General features: G+C 45.2%; 1 protein-coding gene across 3 annotated transcripts in view; it reads left to right on the forward strand.

The window, feature by feature from the left end:
* Positions 1-12564, forward strand: part of IGF2BP1 (insulin like growth factor 2 mRNA binding protein 1) — a 67777-nt gene that overhangs the window by 37032 nt on the left and 18181 nt on the right. For 2 of the 3 annotated variants that reach the window (XM_081837908.1, XM_081837907.1), the window contains exons 3-5: positions 9955-10003; positions 10821-10872; positions 11999-12062. In XM_081837908.1, the coding sequence (XP_081694034.1) occupies positions 9955-10003; positions 10821-10872; positions 11999-12062 (165 nt within the window). Of the gene's footprint in view, positions 1-9954; positions 10004-10557; positions 10625-10818; positions 10873-11998; positions 12063-12564 lie in introns of those variants that run through there. The other variant, XM_081837909.1, reaches the window with a different exon arrangement.

Here is a 12564-nt window from a genome sequence, read left to right on the forward strand (position 1 = left end):
AATAGCTCTCTTTCTTTCCTGCATAGGAAAGAGATCCCAAAGGATTACCATCTCTTTGGCATATCACAAAGCACAATTGAGGCACATTGATCCGAACAGGAATTTTGAATCAAATGTGTGTGGTTTGCAAAGCTGACTCACTCATTTGAGCAAGCTAAAAAAAATCAAGTGCAACCCCAAGTTTCTTTGAATTTTGATTTTCTTTATTTGGCGACTAGGTTTCCTTATTCTGTATGTTTCTGTATTTTATTGGACTTGCAATAAGTACTTAATGTAAATTGCAAAATGAAGGCGCACAGAATATTAAGGAATTCCCAGTTCCAAGCCTTGCCCTTTGAGAAGGGATTGGTTTTTCTGAACTGTTTTTTCCCCTCCCATTTTGTTGCTTTCCCCACTTATGCAGATGTACCCCGTCTTTGGGCACCGAGGCGATTAATTGTATTTTTCTTTTTCTTTTTAAAACAACAACCCCAAACCATGGTGACTTTGGGTAGCTCTGCCAGGATCTCCAGTGAAAAATGAAAAATGAAAAGGAAACCAAAAATGTGTTTCTCATTGGAATGGAGGGGTCTTGTCCCATTTTTGATCCCCCTCCCCTTTTTGGTGGGGGGATGGAAATTGTAATGAAATCTCTTGCTTGAATGCTGTTCCATGTCCCCAAATGAATGGAGGAGCCATTGTTTAAGGAGTCTGGAATGCAAGGAATGCTGTACTATAGGAAGGGGTCAGAGGGATTTAAGTTGATAGAGGAAAACATGTGTTGAACCAATTCCTACCTCAGCCAGTTCGGCCAGACATCTTTTCGGCTGTGCAAAAACCTGAGCTGAGAAACTTAAATTCTGCACTCGGTTGTATAGGACTAAAATTTATTTATTTATACTCTCCTTCCCCTGTTTCTATTATTTTTAATCAATTTTAAGCAGTGGGATTAATCAAGTAAAAGATTTTGTTGAAATGTGCCCTTCTAGTTAACGTGGTAAGCTGCTCCTTTCTTCGTCTTGAGATTTTCTTGGACAAAAAAAAAAAAGACCCTTCGAAGGCTGGCCTTTGGTTCCCAGTCTGTTTCTGAAAGCTTTGTGTACTTCAGGATGAAACTGTGAGGCTTTTCATTCTCATCACAGGCAACGGAAGCTGGCAAATCCTCACTTGAGGAAAATGGCAGTATGTTTCTAAAAACTGGATCTTCGGTAATATAAGCAGTCTTTAAACTCGACTAAGCTTTCCTTTGCCATGGGGGGAAGCCATTTTAAATGCCTGTCTCTGCACACAAAGCACACACAGACAGGTGAGACCTGCAACGAAAGAATCATAGAGTTGAAAGGGACCCTGTGGATCATCTAGTCTAACCCCCTGCAATGCAGGAATACGCAGCTATCCCTTATGCGGATTTGAACCCGCAACCTTAGTGCTACCAGCACTGCATTTGATCCAACTGAGCTATAATGAGGTGGGAATGTGGAATGCTTCTGTTCAGGGTTCCGGCCAGCCATTTCCCTTTCCAGGATACAATTACAGTCATACCTCGGCTTCCAAACGCCTTGGGAGTTGAATGCTTCAGCTCCCGAACGATCGAAAACCGGAAGTGAGTGTTCCGGTTTTCTAACATTCTTTTGGAAGCCGAATGTCTGACAGGGCTTCTGATTGGCTGCAGGAGCTTCCTGCAGCCAATCAGAAGCTGTGCTTCAGAAGTCGAACAGACGACTATTCCATTCCAGCTCCAGTTTTCCATCTGTCTGCTCCCTCTTTCCCCTGTCAAATCAGCTTTGAGGATTTTTCACACGCACACTCTTAAGAGGTAGGTTTTGTTTTGTTTTTTAGTTAAAAGTTTTAAAAATATTTCTGGAAACCTAGGGGTTCATCCGGGCATGCTAATGAACGGATGGTGTTGATTTTTGGCTGCATAAGCAACGGCACTCGTGAGAATGGGTTCCATCATTGCTACATGGGATGTTAAAGGCAACATGGTTTTTCCATTGGCAAATGGCACCTGCTGTGCATTAAATCCCGAGGCTTCTCATACTTGTTTGCTTGCTTGTTTAGAAAATGTTTTTATACCATCCTTCAACATTTCCGATTTCAGAGGATCATGCAATGTACAGTCGTACGTCTACTTACATATCCCTCTGGATACAGAATTTTTGGGTTACGGCCACGTCAAACCCAGAAGTGTATACTTCCGTGTTTCGCCGCGCACACATGCGCAGGAGCGCGCCTCTGTTTACATTATTTTCAGACCCCCGGAATGAATTAAGTTCGTATCCGGAGGGTCCACTGTATAACCAACATCAGCAGCACTCTCAGTCAACAAAAAGCAGCAGAGAAAATCTTAAAATGGACTAAACTTAGCCTTGGGAAATTTGCTCTGATGAGAAAGCCCTTATGGTTGATCTTGGTACCTCTAATGATGCATGCCTTCTGCTGAGTCAGGACCCTGTCCCATCTAGCTTGAATACTGCCCACACCAGGTTATCTTCAGCTTTTTCAGATGCACTTTGAACCCCATCATGTATTTAGGGACCTGTTTCTTCATCTTTGGCCATATATTTGCATCATTGTTAGAAATTCCCCATTTGCACTTCCAGTTGCGACCACGTGGAGGTCTCTGGGGGAAAGCAAAATGCCTCTTAGAGAAGGATCTGAAATATTTTCATTAAACCTGAATTTTTTAATTCAACTTTTATCCTGGATTGTTTGATTTGATGTTTTAATGTGTTGTAAACCGCATAGAAATGATAATAATGATAATGATGATGATGATAATTGCAATTATTATTCTTCGGGAACAAAAGGCACCCAGACATTCCATTGTGGTGACCGTAACCCAGATTTCAGGTGCAATTTGGCGATTAGCTTATAGACCTGAGTTTCTAACACTGATTCGCATGGTGGCCGTGTTCCTGTTGCGACCTACCTTAGATTAGGCCGTGATCCACTAGTGAGTTGCGATCCACCAGATGAAGACCAGTGGTCTATACTAATTGGCAGCAGCTATCCAGGGTTTAGAAGGACGCGGGTGGTGCTGTGGGTTAAACCACAGAGCCTAGGACTTGCCGATCAGAAGGTCGGCGGTTCGAATCCCCGCGACGGGGTGAGCTCCCGTTGCTTGGTCCCAGCTCCTGCCAACCTAGCAGTTCGAAAGCACGTCAAAGTGCAAGTAGATAAATAGGTACCACTCTGGCGGGAAGGTAACAGCGTTTCCGTGCGCTGCTCTGGTTTGCCAGAAGTGGCTTAGTCATGCTGGCCACATGACCAGCTGTACGCCGGCTCCCTCGGCCAGTAAAACGAGATGAGCGCCGCAAGCCCAGAGTCGGTCACAACTGGACCTAATGGTCAGGGGTCCCTTTACCTTTACCTTTACCCAGGGTTTGGGGCACGAATCTCTGCCAGCCCTACCCGGAGATGACAGAGATTGAGCCTGGGACCTGTTGATCCACAGCCCTTCCCTGAACAATGAAGAGGAACATGGGAGAAGGCCCTCAGCATAAGTTTATTTATTTATTGAATTTATATACCACCCTATACCTGGGGGGGTCTCAGGGCAGTTCACAGAATAAAATCAAGATATAAACCACAAAATACATAAAAAATGAAAACAACACCCCAGTAGCCCCCTCCTTCACACAAAAATACATTTTTAAAGGGTATGTAAATCAGATCAACCAAAGGCCTGGTTAAAAAGGAATGTTTTTGCCTGGTGCATAAAGGTGTGTAATGAAGGTGCCAGGCGAATTTCCCTGGGGAGAACATTCCACAGACAGGGAGCCACTGCAGAGCAAGCCCCGTCCTCATGTTGCCACCCTCTGGACCTCTTGAGGAGGAGGCATACGAAAGAGGGCCTCAGAAAATGATCTCAGGTAGGTTCATATGGAAAGAGGTGGTCCTTGAGGTATTACAGTCCTGAGCTGTTTACGGCTTTATAGGTCAAATGCAGCATATGTTCTTAAGAGAACAAGTATGACAACAAAGTGGCCCTCAAACACAGCAAATGTTGAGGTTTTGCAAATATGCCGAGGCCCCCACAGGTCCCATCCCTGATATTTCCTGGTAGTGTTAGGAGAGAAATATTATCTGAAATCTTGGAGAGCCACTGGTCTCGGTTCTCCATCTGTAAAATGGCAATATTTTACCTCTGTTGACCAGTCTACCCATTAGGGATTCAAGTTCCAGAGCTGCTTGAGCTCAGTGCCTCTCTTTTTCACAGGTTTAACCCCTATTGGTAAGGAACTGTAGCACAAGAAGAATGCAGTTAGAAAGGGAATAAGTGCTGAGGTAATTGAACCTTGCGTGTAAATGGTCCATGCAAAGGGGAGTTGCGTGTTTCCTGGGTGTAGATACTGGGAAGGGTGGGTGGGTCGGCTGAGGAGCTCAGAGGAATGATAGACCCAGATAGATAAAATATGAACAACCAAAAACTTTGGCAGGATTAGAGTAATGCTTGTACAGTCGTACCTTGGGTAACGAACGCCTTGTGAGTCGAACATTTTGGCTCCTGAACTCCACAAACCCAGAAGTGAGTGTTCCGGTTTGTGAACATTTTTTGGAACCCAAACATCTGACGCAGCTTCCTACTGGTTGCAGGAGCTTCCTGCAGCCAATCAGAAGTCGCGCTTTGGTTTCTGAACATTTTAAGTTGGAACGAACTTCCGGAACAGATTCCGTTCGACTTCTGAGGTACCCTTGTAATGTATCAAAAACTAAGGAAATAATGGATTGTTTTAAGAAGAATAGCGAAAATATATGATGCAGTCGAAAATGTTTGATAATGTAAACCATGGAGGGTTGGAGGGAAGTCTAAGGATTCAGGGAATCCTAAATGTTGATGATTATGATCAGTGTTTGAATTTAAATGTATAATGTAAAATTGAATAGAAAAGATTAAAAAACAAGATAGATAAAATACAATTTGCACGTGGAGAATAGTCACAGCGGATAGCGAGTGATTCGCATGGCCACAGATCTGTTACAGTATTTGCATGTCACCAGCCCTAGATCGCAGCTGCTTGGTGAATTGAGGAATGTCCAGAAAGTCAAATGTTCCACCTGTACTTGTATGTGGCAGCTGCTGCAGAAGGATGGGATAATTTTGGCTCTGAAAATTCCCAAAGATTCTATTTTGGGAAGCAGGAGTCGTGAGGAGGAGCAAAATCAGGAAAAGAGGTGTCTGCTTGTTGCTCTCGGGTTGGCACACTTATTAAAATTCTCCGCTGCCGTTACTCTTCTTTAATTTCTTTCTCCTCGGCCTCCCATCCATTAAAAATGAGAGCATGTTTTATAGACAGCCCTTAGGCTCTTTATAGAGATCCTCTCTCTCTTTATTGACCCCCTGAGATTCAAACTGACGCTCTCCGAGTGTAATTTTGCTCGCCCCATCTCCTTCCGATGGATGCGATTTTCAGAATGCTCTGGAGAGCCAGACAGGAGACGGAGGACTCAGATCCCAAAGACTTTGGAAGCATTAGGAGACAGAATATGATGTCTCGGGTTTTCCTACAGGATGTGGTAAAAGCTAGGAGACTTAGGGAGCAAGGGGGATGGGGTTGCTATGGTTGATGGATGCTCTTTCATCTCGTGCTATGATGACCCAACATTTTGGAACAGCTGTCAAATAATCCACCTTGCGGAATAATTTAATACCAGGTTGAGCCACTTGTTCACATTCAAAGCTGGGGGGACTGTTGCAACAAAGTGGGCATGGTTTGTGGTGGCGGCAGCTGCTACCCCGGATAGAATTTAAAACAATAAATTAGAATTTTTGTTTACAAAATTAGGGAGCCGACGTGAAATGCCCAAATTAGAACGGGAGTTGTGGCACCATCCCAAGCTCCCCAATGATGTAAGAATATATGAAATAAGAATGGCATTTTGGTGGTGATAGTAAGATGGTATCTTATCATTAGTTGTTGGAGAAGTCATCATTGAAACCATGTTTGCGGATTAAACCATACCGTGCAAGCATCCCGATGGCATGAGCAGGTAAGCAGATGAGGAAATGAAAGCACAACGTTCTCTCCAAAGAGCCAGCGTGGTGTAGTGGTTAGGAGCGGTGGACTCGTAATCTGGTGAACCGGGTTCGCTTCCCCGCTCCCCACATGCAGCTGCTGGGGGACCTTGGGCCAGTCACACTTCTCTGAAGTCTCTCAGCCTCACTCACCTCACAGAGTGTTTGTTGTGGGGAAGGAAGGGAAAGGAGAATGTTAGCCACTTTGAGACTCCTTAGGGTAGTGATAGAGTGGGATATCAAATCCAAACACTACTTCTTCTTCTTCTTCCAAAGCTTCTCCCTGACAAGCTAGGATTCACAAACCAACAGTAAACCTTGGTTATGGCTGGCAGGCAATCCCAGGAACAACTCGTAATCTGGGTTTTGAAGTACCGGTAACACTAAAGTTATCCCCCTTGACCTGGTTTGTTTATCTTACTTATGCAGAGGGAAGATTCCAAAATGGGAACGACTGGGATTTCTACACTTTGTGGTTTATTAAGCCAAGGCTCTTTGTCATATGCAAACATGGAAGGCCCCATCTGCACTGTATGTTTAAAGCACTTTCATACCACTTTAACTGTCATGGCTCCATATGTATGTATGTATGTATGTAATTTATGAAGGATGCTGAGCATTGTTAAGAGACCCCTTTTTGCCTCACAGAGCTATAATTCCCAACGGTTCTTGGGTAGAGATGGTTAAACCACTCTGGGAATAGTAGGGGAATGAAGGGGTGGTCTCCTGAGAACTCTCAGAAGCCTTAACAAACTACAGTTCCCAGGGTTCTTTGGGGGAAGCCATGGCTGTTTAGATGCTGCTTTACATGTATATGGCAGATGCGGAACATGGCACATAGAGACATGAATTTTGGAGGTCAAACCTGTTACGGTTGGTCATTTGTCAACATTTTAAGACTGTTGCCAAACAACCTGTCCTCCTCGCCTTTCTTCCTGTTTTTCCTGTTGACTTTACTCCAAAATGTGTATTGCATTCAATTCGAAGCTGAAATAGTTGTTTGCTTGGAACTCAGAGCCTTCTTCAGGCACAGAAGGAAAATAGCTGGCAGGTAAAGGTAAAGGACCCCTGGACGGTTAAGTCCAGTCAAAGGCGACTATAAGGTTGCAGCTCTCATCTCGCTTTCAGGCCCAGGGAGCCAGCATTTGTCCACAGACAGCTTTCCAGGTCATGTGGCCAGCATGACTAAACTGCGTCTGGTGCAATGGCACATGCTGACGGAAGCCAGAGTGCACGGAAACTTGGTTTACCCCCACAGCGGTACCTGTTTATCTACTTGTACTGGCGTGCTTTCCAACTGCTAGGTTGGCAGGAGCTGGGACAGAGCAACGGGAGCTCGCCCCGTCGTAGGGATTCGAACCGCCGACCTTCTGATCGACAAGCCCAAGGGGCTCAGTGGTTTAGACCACAGCGCCTCCTGCTTCCTCAAAGAACTCAAAGCCGCCTTCAGGCGCAGAAGGGAAATAGTTAGCATGGAGCATTGGACCCCTGCAATTTCTGGCAGGAAGAAGCCTCAGAGCCTGATCATCTGCTTTTTTCGGATCAACAGACAGGTTACTTGCTGCTGTCGGCCTCAAGCTTGCAGCTCAAGGATCTTTAACTGGAAGGTCTAGATCAGGGGTCAGCAAGCTTTTTCAGCAGGGGGCCGGTCCACTGTCCCTCACACCTTGTGGGGGACTGGACTATATCTTGAAAAGAAGAAAAGGAACAAATTCCTATGCCCCACAAATAAACCAGAGATGCATTTTAAATAAAAGCACACCTTCTACTAATGTAAAAACACGCTGATTCCCAGACCATCCGCAGGCCGGATTTTTACAAGGCGATTGAGCCGGATCCAGCCCCCGGGCCTTAAGTTTCCCTACCCATGGTCTAGATCAGTGGTTCTCAACCTGTGGTTCCCCAGATGTTGTTGGACTACAACTCCCATCATCCCTGAGCTCTGGCCTTGCTAGCCAGGGGCGATGGGAGTTGTAGTTCAACAACATCTGGGGAACCACAGGTTGAGAAAGGCTGGTCTAGATGCTAGCCTTAGCTTCAACCTGTTGCCCACAAGTTAACAGCCATCAAACGGAAGTTAGCCAAGCCTTATCTTCTGAGCATGCCTGGAGAGGTTAACACCACTGTATATCAGTGCCTCTAATCCATGCTAAATCCCTGAGGCATCCCAGCAGCACTTCCTGATCAAGTGTATTGGGGCCTAGTAAGACCAATGGGGTTGCACCCCCTCAGTCCAGGACTACAAGTAAATTGTCCATCTGAATGACCAAATCTGTCTCTGTCCGCTTGCAAAGACTGGAACCAGACTGCTTATAGATAGACAGGAATTCACAAACAAAAAAGTTTAATACATGAGTGCCTGGGCCAGATAGATGTGTGTATGTTTTCAGAACAAACAAACAACAGCCATTTTATTATTTATACCCTGCCCAGCTGGCTGGGTTTCCCCAGCCACTCTGGGCATCTTCCAGCACATATAAAAACGTAATAAAACACCAAACATAAAAAAACTTCTCAATATAGGGCTGCCTTCAGACGACTTCAAAAAGTTATGTAGTTCTTTATGTTCTTGACAACTGACGGGAGGGCGTTCCACAGGGAGGGTGTCGCTGCTGAGAAGGCCCTCTGTCTGGTTCCCTGCAACCTCATTTCTCACAGTGGGGGAACTGACAGAAGGCCCTTGGAGCTGGACCTCAGTGTCTGGGCTGAACGATGGGGGTGGAGATGTTCCTTTAGGTATACAGGGCCAAGGCTGTTTAGGGCTTTAAAAGTCAGCAACAACACTTTGAATTGTGCTCTGAAACATAGGGGGAGCCAGTGAAAATCCTTTAGGACCGGTGTTATATGGTCTCCCAGCGGCTGCTCCCAGTCACCAGTCTAGCTGTTGCGTTCCGGATTAGTTGTAATTTCCCAGTGGGTAGCCCCACGTAGAGTGCATTGCAGTAGTCCAAGTGGGAGATAACCAGAGCATGTACCACTGTGGCGAGATATGCTCACCTAGCTGACCAACCCATGCTGAGTTCGAAACTGGCTGATGGTGTTCTGGTTCTCCTGGATTAGGTGATGACGGCTCGAATTCTGACTGCAGCCCGAGTCCTTTTAAAGTAGCTGGTAATTCTTCCCTGAGAAGGAGGGAGATGGTGCATGTCTTTCTGAATATCTTGACTGCTTGCAACAGGCAACAGTAGCGCCCTCCTTATCTGGCCAGATATGACCTGGCGGTGGACTGGACATGTCTGGTGCAGGACTGGCCACGCATACAGCCCGTTGGGTTGGACGCGAGCCATTTTTATCTGTAAAATGAGTTTCCAGAGTCTTTTAAAAGCCAATTAAGTCCATAAGCCTCTGGGGGCAGACTATCTTAATAGGTTTGTTGCAGAGGTCTGGAGCACACCGTACAAGTTCATGGGCACTGATCATGGGTATGCAAACGTTGAACGCACCAGATTCATTCTAGCTTATTATTATTTTGTAATCTGTAGACAACCTTCTTTTACAGTATACGAGCAGCAGCCTTGAGGTCCTCTCTAGAGAATCTTGTAGCATTGTTGTCAGACATAATTTTCAGATTGGTTTTCTAATAATAGGATTATTGTTCCTGGGTGTGTGGAGGTGTGGAATTTGCTTTTATTTGATTTTTGCATGTGGAAATGTATTTTAATTTTGTAAATTGCTCGGAGAGGAAGTTTCCTTCATAGGGCAGCCTCAAAATCTTCAAAACAAACACTAAAAATGGTTTGGGGCACAATTGCAGATCAAGACTGAGGAAAGCTTCATCTGTTGAATTTCTGCATGTCATAAAGATGTTTAAGGTCCCAGGAGCCTTATCAGATGTTAATCCTACAGTACAATAATTAAAATTATGTGAACCGCCCTGAGACCTTCGGGTATAGGGCAGTATAGAAAACAAACAAACAAACAAACAAATAAATAATAAAATGTATCCTTTGTTTTAGGAGCCGCAAAATTCAGATAAGGAACATCCCCCCTCAGTTACGATGGGAGGTAAGTGAGGTCTCTGACAAGTGCATAGTCTTAGCATCTGTGTCTGAAATGTCTTTTTAATAAACTGGAAGCTGCATGCTGGATGAGTGAGCTTTCGGATACTTTGAGATGTGTGAATGGGGCAGAGCAATGGAGATTAATTATTAGATTTTCCGATTCCCTTTCGTTGCAAAGAAAAGAATCCCGCTGGAGCGAAAGGAAAGAGACCAGATTAAATGGAGTTTCCCTCTTGCAACTCATGCATTTCCTAAACAATGGTGCATGCTAGTCTAACCGCTGAAATGTGTTTATTTACAATATTATGTTTGCATACCGTATGAGTACATTTTCAGGTTTTTTGGGTTCCGCTTTGAGACCTTGGCTCCATCTTCAGTATAGATTTAAGAAAGTAACCTTGCCTCTTCAAACACTCAGGGCACCCTCTAAAGAATCCGGGGAACTGTGGTTTGTTAGGGGCGTTGAGAGTTCTCAAGATATTCCTATTTCCCATCACACGGAGCTACAATTATCCAATTGGTCGTCAATCCCTCTTCCCAGGGAACTCTGGGAATTGTAGTTCTGGAAGTGGAATGGGGGGTATCCTAGCAACTCACAGCACTCTTTACAAGCTCCAGACTCCCCAGGGGTTTTTTTTTGGGGGGGGGGCAGAGGCACGACTTTAAATGTTCTTCATCTCCTGTGGGCTGTTGTTGTTTTGTCCTTCATTTTTGGCGCTTCCTTTCCTGATTTTTACCTTTGGTGAAATTTTCAGTATAACTCTTTCTCTTTCTTTCTCTTCCACAAACCACTTCTTTTTGTTTCTTCCACATCTGAATAGGTTCTGGATGGTTTGCTAGCTCAGTATGGTACTGTGGAAAACTGTGAACAAGGTAAGGACCTTTGAGATGTTTCAGAGAATGTATATGGGTGGGCCTTGGAGCAAAAGACAGGAACCAGACCAGGGCAATGGATGAAACAGGTTGTAACTACTGAGCCTCTTGGGTTTGCCGATCAGAAGGTCGGTGGTTCGAATCCCCACAATGCGGTGAACTCCCATTGCTCTGTCCCAGCTCCTGCCAACCTAGCAGTTCGAAAGCACACCAGTGCAAGTAGATAAATAGGTACTGCTGTGGCGGGAAGGTAAACGGTGTTTCTGTGCGCTCTGGTTTCCATCACGGTGTCCAGTTGTGCCAGAAGCGGTTTAGTCCTGCTGGCCACATGACCTAGAAAGCTGTCTGTGGACAAACACCGGCTCCCTCAGCCTGAAAACAAGATGAGCGCCACAACCCCATAGTTGCCTTTGACTGGACCTAACCATCCAGGGGTCCTGTACCTTTTTTTTTTTTTTTTTAACCTTTAATCATAGAATTGTAGGGTGGGGACCCTGAGGAGCATCTAGTCCAACCCCCTGCGATGCAGGAATCTCAACAGACTCAATACCTGACAGATGGCATTCTGACCCCTTTGCTATTCATTCATTTACCAGATTTCTGGACTGCTGTTCCTTACACGTAGTGATCTCAGGGTGTGAGGTTACAGCATAACATATTGCATAGACTCAGCTCAGGACAGAATTTGTGGCATATGGTTAAGGGTGAAACGCATATTCGTAAACAGACACACGTTATAACTCTAGCAGAAGATCCCAGATCTCTTTGTTGTATTCATGTATGAATACACGTGAATGCTGGACATGTGTGTGGGTTTAGACACATATATATGTCCCCGCAGACAACAGGGGCAGCAATAATACCACACACAATACCTAGCGGAAATGGCAGGGTTCAGTGTGGATCCTTCTGAGCCCAGGGCTGTCAGCAGGTGCCTGGTCATCCTGACACCACCCCTGTGGTCCAATCTGCTGGAAATTGTGAAAAAGCAAACTTCTTTAAGCTCCAGCCCTTGCTTTCTCTCCTGGGTGGTGAGGATTGAGCTTGTTTTATACAGAGTTATTTTTATTGATGATATGGGAGTCTGCTTTAGCTAACCGAGATTTCTTCTTCCTCCTCGTGCAAGTGAATACGGACAGTGAGACGGCGGTTGTCAACGTCACCTACTCCAACCGGGAACAGACCAGACAGTGAGTTTTTAAAGTACCTTATTGGCTTGTACAGTGGTGCCTCGCAAGACGAAAAGAATCCGTTCCGCGAGTCTCTTCGTCTAGCGGTTTTTTTGTCTTGCGAAGCAAGCCCATTGATGGCTTAGCGGATTAGCGCTATTAGCGGTTTAGCGGCTTAGCGGCTTATCGGATAAGCGGCTTAGCGGCTTAGAAAAAGGGGGGGAGGGGGAAAAACCCGCAGGAACTCGCAAGACATTTTCGTCTTGCGAAGCAAGCCCATAGGAAATTTGTTTTGCGAAGCACCTCCAAAACGGAAAACTCTTTCGTCTAGCAAGTTTTCCGTCTTGCGAGGCATTCGTCTTGCAGGGCACCACTGTAATTGTTATCTGACTTGGTCCTTGGGTGTGTTTACAATTCTGTGCAGGGCTTCGAAATCTGTGGCTGGCAAAAAACAACAACCCAAAATGCATTTGCTGCTGCCTGCCTCCTTAATTTATTTCTGTTGCAAAGTCTGTGACTTGTT

This window comes from Podarcis erhardii, assembly GCF_964252035.2.
Source record: "Podarcis erhardii genome assembly, chromosome: 13".
NCBI classification, from domain to species: Eukaryota; Metazoa; Chordata; class Lepidosauria; order Squamata; family Lacertidae; genus Podarcis; species Podarcis erhardii.